Here is a 17,726-nt window from a genome sequence, read left to right on the forward strand (position 1 = left end):
TGAGGGCCCAGGGCTCGCGCCCAGAGCTGTTTGCCGCGGCAGTCCTTAAGGTCTTTCGGCCTCAGTTTCCCCATAACGGACCCGAGGCCGAATGCCTCTGGTGTGGTGCCCGCCCCGATGAGCCGGATCTGTTGCCTCCACAGGTCCTGAACCTCTTCCTGGCTTTGCTGCTCAGCTCCTTCAGTGCAGACAACCTCACGGCCCCCGACGACGACGGGGAGATGAACAACCTCCAGCTGGCCCTGGCACGCATCCAGCGTGGCCTGCGCTTCCTCAAGCGGACCACCTGGGACTTCTGCTGTGGGCTCCTTCAGCGGGGGCCTCAGAAGCCCACGGCCCTTGCCGCCCACGGCCAGCCGCCCCGCTGTGTGGCCACCTCCAGCTCCCCACCCCCACCGCCCCCAGAGCCAGAGAAGGCGCCTCCGGCCCGCAAGGAGACACGGTTTGAGGAAGACAAGCGGCCAGGCCAGGGCACCCCGGGGGATACAGAGCCTGTGTGTGTGCCCATTGCCGTGGCTGAGTCAGACACAGATGAGCAAGAGGAGGACGAGGAAAACAGCCTGGGCACAGAGGAAGAGTCCAGTAAGCAGGTGAGTGCCCACCGCCCACCTGTGCAGCACCTGCGCATACAGGGCCCAGGGCTCTGCTGTCCAGGGATCCCAGCCTCGCTCAGAGCAGCTGCCCCAGCAGGAACGGGATGGAGGTAGACGACAGGCCACTCCCAAAGGGCAGCCTCACACAGGGGTGCTGAGGCCAGCTGTCAACCCTCTCTTCCCAAGCCAGCCCGGAGGGGACCTAGGGACGGGCTGCTGTCCATCATTCATCTGATGCTAGCCGTGAGAGCTGATCGCACGGAAAGGGGAACCAAGGTACGGCAAGAGAGAGGCTTGCTAGGAGTTCCTCATGCACCTGCGACAGAGCCAGACATCCTGGACCCCCGACCAGAATGTCCTAGTGGGGAAGGAGTGCAGTCTCCTGACCTCGCCACTGCCCTTTCCCCTCCTCCCAGGCCCAGGGCTAACTCTGAGATTTAAAAATAAGCCTCCCTGAGATGGCAGGTGTCAGAGACAGCACTATCTTATCTCCCAACCTGTTATTTTTAACACTTAGGACCAGAGTCTGGACAAAAGAGACGGTGCCCCCCGCCCCCTCAGTTTTCCCGTGGCCTGAGCCAGGCTCAGATGGCTTCTCCTTAGGTCTTCAGGTCAGACAGTGAGTGGTTCTCTGTCCGGTTGGGCCTGTCCTGGCTGCTTCATTTAGGCCTGCCCTGAGCGGCTTTGCTGTGAGGAACAACGGTTCCCCATGTGTAGAAGTGAATCTGAGGCTTCGGGCTAGCTTCCACAGCTTTCTGCCTCCCAGTGGTCCCGGAGGCCAGCTTCCGCCCCTTGAGTCAGACCAGGCTGCGGGACAGTGACAGTATGAGTTGGGAGAGGGCAATGTGGGTGTTGCCAGGACCACGGCTTCCAGTTATCTCCAGGATGTTCCTTTTCCTTTTCCCTTCCTTCTCTTGAGCCTGTTGACTCTGGCTCCCTGGGATGTGTGTGTGTGTGTGTGTGTGTGTGTGTGTGTAAGGAGTGCCGTGGGCACTCATGGGAGAAGTCAGCGTATCCTTCCTAAGTGGAGTTGCCAGCACTTTGGAGCTGGGCATCACAGCCCAGCTGCACCCTTCCAGGGAATGGGAGGAGGGGGAGATTTATGCCAGGCTGGCCAGGAGCCTCCCAGCGGCCCACTTCCGGCCCTGGAGGCCCTTGATCTTCAGTGAGAGGAGGCCCCATGAAGAGGGCAGGAGGCAGTGTTCCAGTCGCGTAGGCAGGGCCCTGGAAAACACTCTGGCTGGGTGGCTCACGGGCTGGGGGTCTCTTCAGCAGGAATCCCAGCCTGTTTCCGGCAGCCCAGAGGCCCTCCCAAAGCCCAGGGCCTGGAGCCAGGTGTCAGAGACCCCCTCCTCCGAGGCCAGTGTGGCTCAGGCAGACTGGCGGCAGCAGCGGAGAGTGGAGCCCCCGGCCCCAGGGTGCAGTGAGGTAACGCACACCTTTGTCCCTGAAGCCGGCCGGGTGCTGCTGCTTGGACTGGAGCCAGGCCGTGAGAGGCCCTGGCACACGCCTGCATTTGCTGGTGGGAACCGTAGCCGCTGTCACAGGCAGCGTGGGAAACCCGTCGACGGAGGGGAACGTGGGCAGGATGGGGGGAGGGATGGCTTGGGGCCCAGGGCTTCCGGGAAATTCTGGAAGCAGCCAGCCGAGACCCCTGATGCAGGACTAACCCTACACCTCCCTGTGTTCACCCCTCCTCACTCGGTTCCTGTGCTTTGCTCCTCTCTGCCAAACGTTTGTCCTATGAATTACCCCATCCCAGGGAACTTCAGGGGGCCCTGAGAACAAGTTCTTGGCACATTGCCCACCCTCCTTGACACTGGCAGGAGCCCTCTGGTTTGCCACAGACTCCACTTGCCTGACTTCATTCCAGCACCTGCCTGGCCCCTGTAAGCATTGGAGTCGGCAACCCCTGAGCTAAGGGACCATGGCTCTGCCCACTACGCCCCCGACCCTGCACACCCACCCCCACTCACCACGGAATGGGGAGGTCAGGCGTTCAGAGACAGCGCTCCGTGGCTCTGGCCCTGCAGCCTGGCCCTGGCCGGCAGTTGTGACTTGCCCCAGCAGAGCACTGCCCATTTTGCCGGGTCCCTGTCACGGGATGGGCTCGTGGGAGGCCTCGCGATCATGGTCATCTCTGGAGCACGAGCGCCCGCTACGGTCTTCACCCTGACGGTGCAGGTCGCGCTTCTCCCCTGGAGGGTCTGACGCAGAAAGGCACCTGGAAACAGGAGGGGCACAAAAGTCGCAGAGAAGCGGGGGGCTCTCGTACTGGAATGCTGAAACGTCTTCCTTTCCTCAAATCAGTTCGTGGTGGGACCCATCAAAGGGAGAGAGAAGTGGGCTGGGTCTTCCTGGGAGAAGGACCCCTCATCTCACCTGCGGCGGGATCCTGAAGGCTTGGCTCCCACCGGATGCCCCGCGGACTTTACGCAGCTCCGGTGTCTGAAGAAGTAGCACAGAGACCTCCTCAGGCTCGTGCCTTTCCCAGCTCCGCTGCGTAGTGAAGCTGGGGGCAGAAGGAGGAAGCCCTCCAAGGCACGGGGACCCCAAAAGGGCCACGGCTCCACCCTACACCCGGGCCCTCTCGACTTTCCCACCAGCGTCCAGCCCTTCCCCATCACAAACACCAAAACTTAAGAGGACTTTGAGAAACCAGAGGAGTGAGTCATGGGAGGAAGGGAAGAGAAGGCAGCTTCAGGAGCAGAGGCAGGCCCGGGAACTCAAACCAGCTCATCTCCAGGCGGAGCTGGAGATGCGGGCTTGCCCCCGTAGCTGGCGGCGTAGATGGGATCCGAAGCCACTGAAGGCTTCCCTTCCTTCTCAGAAGCCCCTGCCTCGGCCGTGCCATGGCTGTCTGTAGAGCGGGCTCCTAGAAGCAGAGTCTGAGACAGGCTTCCTGTGCAAATGATTTACCGAGGGAGCGCCCTCAGAGAAGCCGATAGGGAAAGAAATGGGAGAAGCAGGGTGAGGCCAAGGAAGAAGCTGCGAAAGGCCAGTGCTGGATTCAGGCCTCAGCCTGGTCCGCTGGCAGCCCTGGAGCATGAGCTGCACATGGCCTTGTCCCACCCCAAGGCAAGGGGCTGGCCTTTTGTGTTCCCATAGCGGTGCAACACTGTCAGCCGCCCCTGGCTTGGGCCGTAGCCCCCACGCCATTACCAGGGACGGCCGCCCCCGGCTGAAGACCGGGCTCTGGAGAAGGAGCCAGCTAAGCAGCCGGCGTTCACGGTGCCGTGGCTAAGAGGGAACTGGGCAGGGCACCAGCAGGCTCCACTACTGCGCCCCTGCACGCTGGAACCCACACGAGACTAACACAGACACTCACAAGGGCAGGCTGCGTGCACATGCCCGGCTGTAATCAGGTTATGCAAGGTCAGGGCAGCAGAACCCCGCCCAGCCGGGCAGGGACGTTCCCGATCTTTTCTTGCTTTTACTCCAGACCCTCCCTGTGAACTGGGTGAGAAGTGCGGGCTGGGTTGCTGGCCTGTTCTCTGTGTGTCTGACCTCACACCTGTATGTGCCTGTGCTCCTGGTCCTGACTCTGTTCCCCTTGTGGCACGTCTGTTGGCTCTGTGTGCCAAGCCACTACCGTGTATCCTTGGCCGGATGTGTCGGTGTTGCTGCCCGTGTCCGTTTGCTCCTGGCTGGATGCATTTCCCGTCCCCAGTGCCTTCCCTCCCCACACACCCCCTGCACCCCACACTAGACTCCAGCGCAGACTCAGGACCCCCGAGGGGCCTCAGTCCAGCCCGGGGCAGGTCCCCACCCACCCGTCCACCCTGGGCTCAGATTTCCAGGGTGTGTAATGGAAAGTAGTCTGGGCACCTTCCCTTAGGGAGCCCCCGGCTGCCCCAGACTCTGGGCTCCAGGCTGGAGGCTTCCTCATGGCCCTCACCCACCCCACCCCACACCCCTGCCCACAGACTCAGGAGGACAGTTACTCGGAAGGGAGCACAGCAGACATGACCAACACTGCTGACCTCCTGGAGCAGATCCCTGACCTGGGTGAGGATGTCAAGGACCCAGAGGACTGCTTCACCGAAGGTACTGCCCGGCGTGGCCCTTCGCCCCGGCCTCTGCCCCGCCCAGAGGGGCAGGACGACCAGTAGCAATTTGGGGCCAGGGGCCATGTGGCACCGCACCCTGTCCCTGATGCTTGCCCTCTCTACCCCATTCCTCGTGACCCCAGGGCCCCTCCTCGTGCCCAGGACTTGAATCACGGCAAGTCTGCCCGCGGAGTGCTGGGCTGGGCAGTGTGGGTCAGCGGCACCGAGGACCGGCGACGTTGCGTTGGTAGTCGTAGTGACACTGTGTTGGTAGCACGGCAGGGACACCATCGTCTTCACCTGTGCCCCCAGGTGGGCACGGTGCCCGGCACGCCGTGGGCCTTCTGTAAATACCTGTGGGTGTGACCTGTGGCCGTGCTGGTCGCCGGCCTCTGTAACTCTACGGATGGGTGGTGTATTCGCAAGGCGGCTGGGGCTAAAATGAGAGCTCGCCCTCCACGTGGCCTGTCATCTGGGGCTTTCAGTGAGCGGTCTGCCCTTCCCAAGGTTCAAAAACTGCAAACATGGACAAGGCCCGGGGACAGAGCGCCCCAGAGCACCCCAGGGGTTCGGGAATATTTCCCCAGGGGGAGAGTTTCCCAGATGAGCAGAGGAGAAGCAGGAGCCCATCCCAGCCCCAGCCTTCCCCCCACCCCAGACCTGCCAGGCCCTTTAGGCACTCACTGGGTGCCCAGTCCACGCGGCCTTTCCCTGGAGTTCCTGCTGAGCGTGGGCCCCGAGGACGGCACCACGGTGCTTCCTGCCGTCCACCACCCCCGCCCGCCCCGTTCTTTACTCCACATCATACCCTCTTTCTCTCAGTCACTCCTTCCACCATCCGACCTTCCGCCATCGGGCGTGGGCATTGGCAGGCCCCGGCCTGGGCCTGACCCCTCCCCCTCCCCACCCCCGCAGGCTGCGTCCGGCGCTGTCCTTGCTGCGCCGTGGACACCACGCAGGCCCCGGGGAAGGTCTGGTGGCGGCTGCGCAAGACCTGCTATCGCATCGTGGAGCACAGCTGGTTCGAGACATTCATCATCTTCATGATCCTGCTCAGCAGCGGAGCACTGGTACCCTCCTGGGGATGCAGGGTTGGGCAGAGAGGGATGGAGGAGGGGAGGAGGGCGGGGAAGGGAAGTCTCCCGCTGGAGAGGCTGGGGAGGAGACCGGAAACTGGGGCAGAGCCTCTGCTGAAGATGTGCTTCCCCCGCCCCCCCGGGAGCGGGAGTCAGCCCACAAACTCCCAACACCACGGCACGTACGGAGGTCAGAGCAGGAAGGGCTCACAGAGGCCATCTTTCCAGACCCCCGTGTTCCACAAAAGGGGGGTGATTTGCCCCCAGTTCACAGCACCCAGCTGGCATAGGTCGCAGGTCACCAGCCTCCTACCCCCCAAGCTCCGGTGACACACCCAGCTGCAAACAGCCCCGTCAGGCCGTTTCAGTGCAGTTAACAATGCTGGCTGATGTGACACTGGTAGTTTTACTTATTCCCCGTCTTCTAGGGCGAGAGGCCATGCTCTGCAGGCTACACAGTATCACCTTGGATCCTGACAATAGCCCTTTGTAAAAACGTTAAATGACTTGCCTAAGGTCCCACCTCACTCAGCAGCAGACGTGGTATTTGAACCCAGGCGGTCAGATTCCAGAGTCCTTTGTCTTGAGCTTCTGTTCGTTCAAGAGGCCCTTTCTAAGCTCTCCTTGTATCTAGGCCTATGAGCCATGGGGGGCAGCAAGAGGAGGAGACCCCAACCCCAGCCTCAGTGGCTCAGAGTCTAGTTGGGGAAACCAGATTCAGTAGGTTTGGGGTAGAGATCAGCTCCAGAGAGACAACGGAACAAGAATGGAGTAAATGGCTGGGAGGTCAGGGGGACTGGAGCGGTCAGGAAGATTCCCTGGAGACAGCAAGTGCAGCTGGACTGTGGAGGACAAGGAGGTTTGACCAAGCACCCGATTCTGACCTCTCAGTCCTTCTAGGAGGAGATGGGACAGCCCCGGAGAGAGTTCTAGAAGATGCTGGTGAGCAGGGAGACAGGTGGTCAAGCAGGCAGAAGAGATAGTAACTTTCCTGGCCCCAGGGAGGAAGCGCTTGATATTGCTGGGGAGGTGAGAACCCCATGGATGAGTAGCAAACAGGGAATGCTTTGAACTGTAGAGCGAGAGAGAGGGGCACTTTGACCCAAGGCTATGTGCCTCCACTCTGTGCTGCCTCCTGCGGGGGCAGGCCATGGGGAGGCACTGCGGCTGTCACTCCTAAATCTCTGGGCCCACCCCATTCTGTACTGCCCTCCCCTGTCCCAGAGTGGGCCTGGAGCCATGACTTGCAGGCTGCATGCTGTTTTACCATCGGCAGCTAGAGCCAAATCTCTGTAGGCTTCAGAGAAGGATGATTTGACAATATGTTAACGAGTTTTGTTTTTAAACAGCCACAAACAAGGGCAGCCAGAGCCATGTAGTCTGGGCTGTGGAGGAAAAACTCAGCCTGGCATAAGTGAGGAGGAGGTTTGGCAAGCAAATGGTGAATCTAATCAGGGTAGACAGCCAAGCACAGTTTAAAAAAAAACCACGTCGATGATATATTGAGAAAAAGAAGTCTGAGTGTGTTATTTAAAGTTATAAACTTGTTTAACAGAAAGCAAACTATATATCCCTTCCAAACTGTTGGAGGGAATTTTCTTTTAAAGAAAACAGAGCTCTTACAGCAAAAGATAGGAGAAAAAAGAAGGAACAAGGAAACATGAAACCAGGAAACAGAAAATAATATGGCAGAGGCAAAATCAAATATGTGCTTTAATAATAACAGTAACTGGATAAAATTCATCTTTTAAAAGGAAAGGACTCTGAATGGATTTCTTTTAATACTTATTTATCTATTTTGAGAGAGAGAGAGCACAAGCAGGGGAGGGGCAGAGAGAGAATCCCAAGCAGGCTCCATGCTGTCAATGCAGAGCCCTACCCGGGGCTTGATCTCACGAATAATGAATTCACAACCTGAGCCAAAATCAAGAGTCAGATGCTTAACTGACTGAGCCTTCCAGGTGCCCCTGAATGGATTTAAGACAAAAACAGGGGCGCCTGGGTGGTTCAGTAGGTTAAGCATCCGACTCCAGCTCAGGTCATGATCTCACAGTCCATGAGTTCAAGCCCTGCGTCGGGCTCTGTGCTGACAGCTCACAGCCTGGAGCCTGCTTCCGATTCTATGTCTCCCTCTCTCTCTGCCCCTTCCCTGCTCATGCTCTGTCTCTCTCTGTCTCAAAAATAAATAAAAACATTTAAGAGCAAAATAAAAAAAAAAACCTTCCACTATGTGTTTTTAAATGACAAACCAAAATGGTGTCACTCAGAAATATTAAATGTAAAATAATAAGATATATCAGACAAATGTAAATACAATGACTACAAAACTAGAGTGTTTTTGTTTGTTAACATTAAACAAGGTTTAACTCAACATAAGAAGCTTGAGATAAAACCAAGCAGATCCAAGCTATAATTAAAAAAAACTATTATAAATATATTTTTGCTTGGGATTGCATAGCACTTATATCAAACAAAAACCATTAGAATAAAAAGACAAGAAAAAAGTGGCAACAGTGTAACAGTACAGGGAGATTTTACCACACTTCTATTAGTTCTTGACAAATCACATAGAAAGAACAAAACAATGAGAGATCTAAAATATATGTATATACAATTTTATCTAACCTAATAATAGAAATAATAACATTTAAATAGCACCCACTATGTACCAGACCCTGTTGTAAGCATTTTACAAAGATTCATTCATTTGATTCTCACAATAACCCTAAGAGATAACTACTAGTATTAAGTCTATTTTACAGATAATGAAAGTGCTAGATATGGCAAAAATAGAAATAAAAAAACAATAACAACAATAATCCTTAAAAGTGTAAAAGTCATTCTTAAACTTTGGGTCAAACAGAAAATAGTTTGGTGGTAGGTTCATCAGTGTTCATTATATTAATAAGTAAGTAAATAAGTAAAATATAGAGGCTACTCATGGACCGAAGATGACAGTGTGTTGTAAATCAGAGATTATGATTCAACCAATTCTGTCCGCTTGAGATCTAGAAAAATAAGAAAAAAAATTAGAAGGAGAGAAAAAAAGCTGGCTGGGGGAATAAAAAACTAGAAAATAATAATACTGAGAGTACTGCTTATGGGATGCAGCCAAAGCTGTAATAAGAGGAAAATTCATAGACTTAAACACTTTTATTATTAAACAGAAAGAATGTAAATTGATTATTTAACTCAAGAAATTACAAACATAACAACAAAATCATCTTAAGGAAAATGAGGAAATAATTAATAAAATTTTAAAAACAAATTAATCAGAAAATAAATAATAAAACTGATATGAAATTCCAAAGCTGATTCCTTGAAAAATTAAAATAATAAAACAGATAAACCACTAGCTAATCTGATCCCTCACATCTCCAAGCATTAATTCTTCTGCATTCTCAAGGAAGAAAATAATTCCAATCCTATTTAAAATAGTCTAGTGTGGGGCACCTGGGTGGCTCAGTCTGTTAAGTGTACAATCTTGGTTTCAGCTCAGCTCATGATCCCAGGGTCATGGGATTGAGCCCTGTGTTGGGCTCCACACTGAGCATAGAGCCTGCTTAAGATTCTCTCTCCCTCTGCCCCGTCTCCTGCTTGTGTGCTCTCTTTCTCTCTAAAATGTAAAATAAAATAATAAAATTAAACTAAATTAAATTAAAAATAAAATAAAATATAAAAATGTTCTAGTCTATGAAGAAAGTCTATACATTCTTTTTATGTAAGTTAAATAATGCTGATTTTTAAAAACCAGTTTTCATACACCATATTTATAAACAGTGATGCAAAAATCCTGAAATACTTGCAAATAAGATCCAACAATATATTTTTTTAAGTCAGTACATCATAGCCAAGTATATTCTAAAATGGCAGAATAATGTCATACTAGGAAATCTATTTATATGAATAGGACAGAGATGAAAACCGTAGTTACCTCAATGAATGCCTGACTTTTAAAACTCTAGTAAGAATAGAAATAAAATATATTTCCTTAGTTTAGAGAAAAACTCATTCTCAAATTAGCTTCTATTATCATCATTAGTAGTAAAGCACTTGAAACATTTTTATTAAAGTCAGGACTAGGAAGATGATTTAACTACTTTTTAGTGGTTGTTCCATTATTTAGTAATAATCTTGAAGCACTAGCTGCCCAATTAATCAATAAAAGTAAACATAAAAGATAAAAATTAGAAAATAGGAGAATTGGGGGCACCTGGGTAGCTCAGTCCATTAAGCAATCAGCTTCAGCTCAGGTCATGATTTCACTGTTCATGAGTTTAAGCCCCACATCAGGCTCTGTGCTGACAGCATGGAGCCTGCTTGGGATTCTCTCCTTCTCCTGTTTTTCTCTAGCCCTCACCTGCTTGCACTTTCTCTCAAAATAAGAAAGAAAGAAAGAAAGAAAGAAAGAAAGAAAGAAAGAAAGAAAGAAAGAAAGAAAGAAAGAAAAGAAAGAAAAGAAAGAAAGGGAAGAAAGAAGGAAAGAAAGGGTGGAAGGGAAAGAGAAAGAAAATAGAAGAACTGGAGTTAAGGTAGTCAAGTATAAAATAAGTTAAAATAATAGAAATAAATATAACTGAAGCATTACTTGTAGATAATGATTGCTAGAAAAATTTTAAAACCTATTACATGGCCAGTTATAAAATAAATACACAAAGAATTGTTGCTGCTGTTTTATTCTAACAGAAACCATTTAGTCATAAGTAATATTTCTGGAATAGTCCTTATTTGCCAGACATTGTAAACACAAAATAAGTGGGAATAAATATTGCATGAGATGTATAAGAGGTACATGAAGAAAACTCTAAAACTTAGCTAAGCAGTGCAGAAAAAGACAGACCAATAAATATACTATAAATATACTCTGGTCTTGGGTAGGAAGGTTCCATATTACATCCTAATGCAGTTAATGCATTAAGTGCAATAACGATAAGTTTGCAACATTTTTCAGGGAATTGGACGAAAGACTGCTAAATTTTATCTTGAAGATTACTAAAAATGGCCAGGAAAATTCATATGATATTAATTCAGGACAGCACACAGACAGGTTCAATAAATTTTAGCAAAGACAGAAATGTAGTTTATATGATAAAGTTGACTTCTAATCTGTGGATTGGAAGTGTATTCTTTAATAAAGCGTCATAGCACTGACAAGCCACTCTGAAAAAAATATTAAAATGGATATTTGCTCTTCACCAAAATATATTGGATTTTTACAGTTGTAATATAAAATAATGAAACTAGAAAGTTAAAAAGAAAAAAGAAAAGAAGGGTCATCTTTTGTCCTAGCCTTAGACTAGGTAAGGGCTTTCTTAACGTGATCCTGAAGGTTTTAGTAGGTGAAAATCATAATGAATGATAGGATTACATTAGATATAATAATAAATGAAAATGAAGTATGGAACTTCCGTACGGTAAACAAAAATAAACAAGATTTTTTTTTAAAGGTTGAATTATTTTTTTTGCTTCTTCAAGTTTTTAGTTAAATTTCAGTGAGTTAACATACAGTGTAATATTAGTTTCAGTGTAATATTTGTGATTCATCACGTATATACGTGCTCATCACAAGTGCCCTCCTTAATCCCCATCACCTATTTCTCCCATCTCCCCACCCACCTCCCCTCCAGCGACCCTCAGTTCGTTCCCCGTCGTTAAAAATCTGTTTCCTGGTTTGCCTTTTTTTCCCCCTTCCCCTATGTTCCTTCATCTGTTTTGTTTCTTAAATTCCACATAGGAGTGAAATCAGAGATCTGTCTTTCTCTTACTGACTTACTTCACTTAGCAAAATACCCTCTAGTTCCATTCATGTCATTGCAAACGGCAGGATTTCATTCTTTTTTATGGCTGAGTGCTATTCCATTGTATAGATGTACCACACCTTCATTAGTCACCAGGCAATGGATAAACTAAACAAGATTTAAAGGCACACAACTAGGACAAGTTGTATATAACAAAGAATAACGTCTCTGAATAAACCAGACACTCAAGTAAAAAAAAAAAAAATTAGAGAAGATGAACAGGCAGGTCGCACAAGGAACACTGCCCATATCCAAGGAAATGATGTCAGCATGGCCAGTAATAAAATACATGACAATGTAACAAATTGCAGTTTCCATGCCTCAGGCTAGGAAAAGTGCCGAGAAACCCCAGCACCGTCAGTGGCGTGGGGAACAAAGAGCCAGCTTCCTCGACTGTGAAGGGAATGTCTGTCGGCTTCCCCTGCTGGAGATCCTGTTCCCCATCTGTACCAAAAGTACACCTTGGACCCGGCACCCCAATTCTGGACATGGATCCTCAACACATAATCATTCACGTTGTTCGCTGCGATGTTGTTTCTACTAGGGATAGATTGGAAACAGCTGCAATGTTCGTTCATGGGCATGTGAGCTCAGTAAACAAGAGTTATGTGCAAATAATGAAACAGGATGCGGCCGTCTAAAAGAATGCTAGGTAGCTACTGCCGGTCACATTACAGAGTAGGTAAACACAAGAGATTGTTGAGTGGAAAAAGAAGCTTAAAAGCAGAGCATATCTTAGCAAATTGGGTGCTGTCATATGCACACAAGTAGCGAGTGTTGAAAAGAATGTTCACCTAAATGTTAGCAGTGGTTACTGTAATGTCATGAAATCTTCTAGAAGGGCCTCCTGCTCTTCTTTAGGATTTCTAGATTATTTAATTTTTTTGTAAGAAGCACACATTTTTGTAATCAGGAAAACACACACACACACACACACACACACACACACACACACACCCCTACTTTTCATCTTGAACAACTCCCAGAGTCCATTTTGGGACCTGAGTTCTCCTGTGTCCTGTCTACGCTGACTGGGCTAGCCATATAGATGCCTGGGCAGGGCACACCAGGGCTGACAGCGCTGGCCACCGGGGGCCCCAGTGACTCACTTGGGCCCCGCAGGCAGGCAGGGAGGCCCAGAGCAACAGGCGGAGGTGGCTCCCCGGGGCCCCCAGTGACGTGTTCAGTTGCCTAGACTGGGATCCCCCGAGCACACCAAGCGGGGACAGATGGGGACAGGAGGTGCAAGAGGGCAGCTGGGACGGGGCAAGGGTTCCTCTGTCGGCTCAGGAAGCGGGGCTGAGGCGGGAACGAGGCGGTGGACAAAGACACGTTGTAGAGTGTTAGGAACACTCGAGAGTGTTAGCAAGCGGGAGCTTCCCGATCCCCAGGATAATGAGTCGCGCATCCTCCAACCGTCTTCTTGACAAACCGCCTTCACCGGCGCTTACCGGAAATTTTCCTTCGGATCAGCTCTCACTGGCTTTTGTGTCTCTACATAAACGCATTGGAGAGAGAGACCTAATGGTCGTTACCACTGGAAACCAATTTCATTTCCCGTGAAAAGTAGGTAACCTCGTAAAGAGAGGAACGGCGCAGTGGAATGAAAACAACAAAGGGAGGGTTTACGGTGCTCTCGGCCGAAGGGCCGTGGGCCGAGCCCGCGCCCCCTCACGCTCCTGGTTAACACGGGGGATCAGCACGTCTGACGAAGGTCTCAACGGTGCGCTGGCTCAGAACTGAGCCTCGCTCCTCGGTGGGAAGGGAGAAGCCTTCTCACCGCGCGTTGCGCCTTGCTGTCCACGTGCCCCACGAGCCACCGGCGGAGCGCGCGCTCCCGGGAGAGCGCGCGGATCCAGTCCAGCGTGATCACCCCGGAAGGGCCCCTCCGCTACGTGCCTCCCCTCTGCTCCCGCCCCCTCGGGCCGGGATGAGGGGAGGGAGTCTCGCGCGGGGCGGGATCGGCCGTGGTCTGGACGTCACGGGTGCCGCCCTTGGCCCGGTCTGCAGGCCTTCGAGGACATCTACCTAGAGGAGCGGAAGACCATCAAGGTTCTGCTGGAGTATGCTGACAAGATGTTCACCTACGTCTTCGTGCTGGAGATGCTGCTCAAGTGGGTGGCCTACGGCTTCAAGAAGTACTTCACCAACGCCTGGTGCTGGCTGGACTTCCTCATCGTGGACGTGAGTGTGGACCGGAAGGGACGGGAGGAGGGGAGCTCGGTGGCCAGGGTGGGAAGGAGCTGAAGCGGAGGGACGGAAGGGCAGAATGACAGGGCGGGGTGGGGGGAGTCCGCAGGCCGACGCGGAGGCACGTGGCTGGGCCGCAGAGCAGGCAGAGGGGAAGGAGGCCACGCCCCCGTCGCAGGAGAGACCCAGGCCCCGCCCATAACGTTCCCAGTCTGGGGGGAATCGGAGCGTGGGTCTGGCCGTCAGCACCCCGGTTTTGGGAGACAGAGGAGCCGGGGGAGGGGGGAAGACGGAGGCTTCTGGGGGAGACTGGACTCCCTAAGGGGGAGAGTGAGGAGCAGTCCAGGCAGGAGCGCGAGCCAGGGCAGGGGTGGGGCCCCCTCCCAGGAGGGCCGGAAGTCAGGGGGCAGACCAGCCTGTATCAGAGCACCCGCTACGCGTCTTGTGAAGCGGCTGTCAGGCCCACTAGTTAGGTCGCCGGTTCGGATCCTCTGCGCCCACACATGGTAGGAGGCCGTGTGGACAGAGTGAGCCAAAGGCCAGAGGGGACAGGGCCGGTGAAGGGATTCTGGTCAGGCAGCGGGGGATCCTCCGGGCTCAGGTAGAAGGTACCACTTGGGGAGGATGAGAAAGGGGTACAGGAAGGCAGAAAGCCACGAACGCTGGCTGAGGGGTTCTGGGTGGGTGCCCTGGACGACTGGGGAGGCGGGCACAGCTTCCCTGCCTGTCCCGGGAGGGTGGAGGGCGGGAGGCGCCACGTCTTCTGAGCGCCCGGTTGGCAGATGGAGCGGGGGGGGGGGGGGCGGGGGGCCTGCCCCACGGCTACCCAGGCCCCAGGACGCTGCCGGGTGCCAAGCACGATGTGTGCAGGGTCCCCCTGGGCTCCTGAGCACAGTGGCTTGTGAGAAGAGCCAGAGGGGAGCCCGAGAGCAGGGTGTGGAACAGCCTCGGGCCTGCACTCACTGAGGGCAGAGGGAACGGCCAGGGGCTCAGGTGAGGGCTCGCCATCTGGTTGCAGCGGGTCCTACAGAAGGTGGGTCCACATCCGAAGCCGGGTAAGAGCTTTCCGGAGGGCGCCTGTGGCTTCTGGGCTTGGCCTTAGGCTCCGCCCACCAGCAGGGGCGGTCCTTCACGTGGCTGCAGAAGAGGCTCAGGTCTCTGTTCAGTCCCCCCACCCCACACCCCACTCAGAGGCCACAGGGAGGGACTCAGCCTTGCTGGGGGGCCAATCCGTGGGTGGCCGTGACAGGAGAGGCTCTTTGGGTTAGCGTGTGCATGGAGTCCTCAGAGCCTCCCTGAGAGGGAGGAGAGGGCCTGGGAGGCCTCCTGCCCCAGGGCGGTGGCCGAGCCTGGGATCCTGGCGCCTCTGCCCTGAGGCCCCCACCCAGCTATTTCTGCAGCTTCTTGGGAAGCCGGGTCTGCCGAGCGACTCCCCTCGAGGAAGGCAGGAGGCGGTTTGCAAAGACTCCTGGGGAAGCCCACCAAGCCCCTCCCACCTGCCACCGTGGGGAGCTGCCCAGTCCCAGAACTGGAGAATTAGCCTCCGGAGAAGGAAACTGAGGCCCACAGCAGAGAGGGGCCTTGTCCGAGGTCAAGGAGAAGGAAGTGGAGAAGGAGAAAAAGGAAGCGGAGAAGGAAAGGGGATGAGGAGGGCCGGGACTCTGGCGAGGGGAAGGTGTAGGTTACAACTTTAAATCGGCCGGCCAGGGTGGGTCCACTGAGACGACGTTGGAGCAAACGTGAAGGAAGTTAGGGTCAGCCGGGCAGACATCTGCAGAACCTTCCGAGCAGAGGTTGGAGGGGCCGTGCAAAGGTCCTGGGGTGGGAGCGTGCCTGGCATACTCGAGGAATGGCAAGGGGGCCCGAGTGGCTGGAGCAGACTGAGTGGGGAAGGGAGGTACAGGAGATGAGGCCAGGCTTTAGAACGAAGTGGGAAGGCATTGCAGCAACTCTGAGCAGAAGAGTGACATGTTCCTGAAGGAGCACAGGGGCTGGCGGGGGGGTGGGGGGGGGTGTGAGGCCCACGTGGAGGCAGGGAGGAGGGTCAGGAGGCTCTGGTGGCGGTCCAGGGGAGAGATGACCGTGGCCTGGCCAGCGTGGTGGCAGTGGAAGTGGTGAGAAATATTTGGACTTCTGATGTATTTCGAAGGCAGAGCCAACAGGAAATCCTGCCGGGTTGGACGCAGGGTGTGAGAGAGGGAGAGGAGGCGGGGATGACGCCAAGGCTCGCGGCCTGAGCAGCTGGAAGGAGGGAGCTGCGGTCAGCTGAGATGGAAGGGCTCTGAGTGGGGCAGGGGCCCAAGCTTTGAAAGCACAGATGGTGACCAGGGTGCGCTGCTGGGCAGACTGGCCCGACCCGGTCCCTGGGCCATAGACGCTCCGCCTGTGCCTACCCTCTTTGAAGACGGCCGATGGCTTTGGGGGAAAGCCCCAGGATGGTCTGTCTGCTCACGGTCAACCCAGGACAGTCCTCCCTTCCCAAAAGGAATTTGACCTGAAGGCAAGCCCGCGGGGACCAAAAGCCCAGGCTTTGTGTGCCTGTCCCTCCATGCCAGCGGCTGGCTTTGGAACTCGGTTTTCCACAGGAGAATAGGGATAAGGCATCCCAAGTCCTTGGGTTAGTGAGTGCACAGAGCAGGCCCTTAGTAAAGATCTGAAAGCGGGGACACACTGGCCTCACGCCCAGCCTCGTGGGCCCCAGCAAGGCCAGCCCAGGGCGCGGCAGCCCGTGAAGATGACGCAGCCGGAAATAGCAAAGATTAGACGCGGGGAAAGCCTGCTGGCCCTCTGACACCAGCCGCGCTTTAGGTGGGCCAGGAGCCCTCCCACCTGCCTCTAGCGCTGTCCCCATGGCGCCCCCGCCCTCCTTACCTCCCACAGGTCTCGCTGATCAGCCTGGCGGCCAACACCCTGGGCTTCGCAGAGATGGGCCCCATCAAGTCCCTGAGGACGTTGCGTGCTCTCCGACCCCTGCGAGCCCTGTCCCGATTTGAGGGCATGAGGGTAAGGGGAGTGGCTGCTTTCCTGCCAGGGCAGTGGGAGGTGACTGCACTGAGGGGCCCCCACGTTCACCCGCTGACCAAGCGGCCCAGCCCGGAGCTGGGGCTGTGGATCCCCCCGCCCCGGCCCCAGTTGGAGCATGGTGCAAAACCTCCAGGACAGGGTCAGCTGGGCTCACGGGCACCCAGAGGGTGGAGAGCTGTGAGATCCCTCTCCCTCGAGGCCTGTCACCTTCAGCCCCGTGGGCCCCGAGAGGGCCAGGAGAACCCAGCAAAGGAAAAGAAGTGAGGTCTGGGTGTGGGTTTCTCGGCTGCCGCCCAGCCCCACTGGCCAGGGAGCCCCTCTGCTTCTGCTCCGGGGCGGGGGCCACCCGTGTGTTCTGATTCCATGTGCCCGTCTGTGCGCCCTGCCCTCCAGCAGACACAGGCTGTCCTCCTTGGTCTGCGATGGGCAGTAGGGCCGTGGTCATGAAGGTCGAGGAAACAGAGGAAGCAGCTATATTCTCAGCACCAGCTGTTAGTTGTCATTTGCTTAGTGAACTCTTACACGGATTTCTTTTTCGTTTGTAATTCTTTTTTACATTTATGTATTTCTGAGAGACAGAGAGAGACAGAGTACAACTGGGGGGAGGGGCAGAGAGAGAGGGAGACACAGAATCCGAAACAGGCTCCAGGCTCGGAGCCGCCAGCACAGAGCCCGACTCGGGACTCGAACCTGCAAACCGTGAGATCCTGACCTGAGCCGAAGTCAGACGCTTGACCGACTGAGCCACCCAGGCGCCCCTACACGGATTTTTAAGTACAGAGCCCTAAGCATTTTTCAGGTCACCAAATTTTACCAAATATGGTCACGCAAGGCAAATTTAAAAGCCCCACCAAGAAAAAAACTTTACCTGTAGTACGCAGCAAGAAAACACGCACGTACGTGTACTTGTGTGCGCGTGTGTTTTGCATTACTTGTTTTTTTACACAACATACACAGTTCTGTTGTGGCTTCAGCAGCCACATCTGTGTGCCTGAG

General features: G+C 53.7%; 1 protein-coding gene across 1 annotated transcript in view; it reads left to right on the forward strand.

The window, feature by feature from the left end:
- The window catches only part of SCN5A (sodium voltage-gated channel alpha subunit 5), a 93,938-nt gene that overhangs the window by 63,211 nt on the left and 13,001 nt on the right, over window positions 1-17,726 (forward strand). The window contains exons 17-22 of the mRNA XM_042999168.1: window positions 144-590; window positions 1,866-2,021; window positions 4,520-4,640; window positions 5,558-5,712; window positions 13,527-13,700; window positions 16,587-16,709. Of these exons, the coding sequence (XP_042855102.1) occupies window positions 144-590; window positions 1,866-2,021; window positions 4,520-4,640; window positions 5,558-5,712; window positions 13,527-13,700; window positions 16,587-16,709 (1,176 nt within the window). The remainder of the gene's footprint in view (window positions 1-143; window positions 591-1,865; window positions 2,022-4,519; window positions 4,641-5,557; window positions 5,713-13,526; window positions 13,701-16,586; window positions 16,710-17,726) is intronic.

This window comes from Panthera tigris, chromosome C2 (assembly GCF_018350195.1).
Source record: "Panthera tigris isolate Pti1 chromosome C2, P.tigris_Pti1_mat1.1, whole genome shotgun sequence".
In the NCBI taxonomy this organism is placed as follows: domain Eukaryota; kingdom Metazoa; phylum Chordata; class Mammalia; order Carnivora; family Felidae; genus Panthera; species Panthera tigris.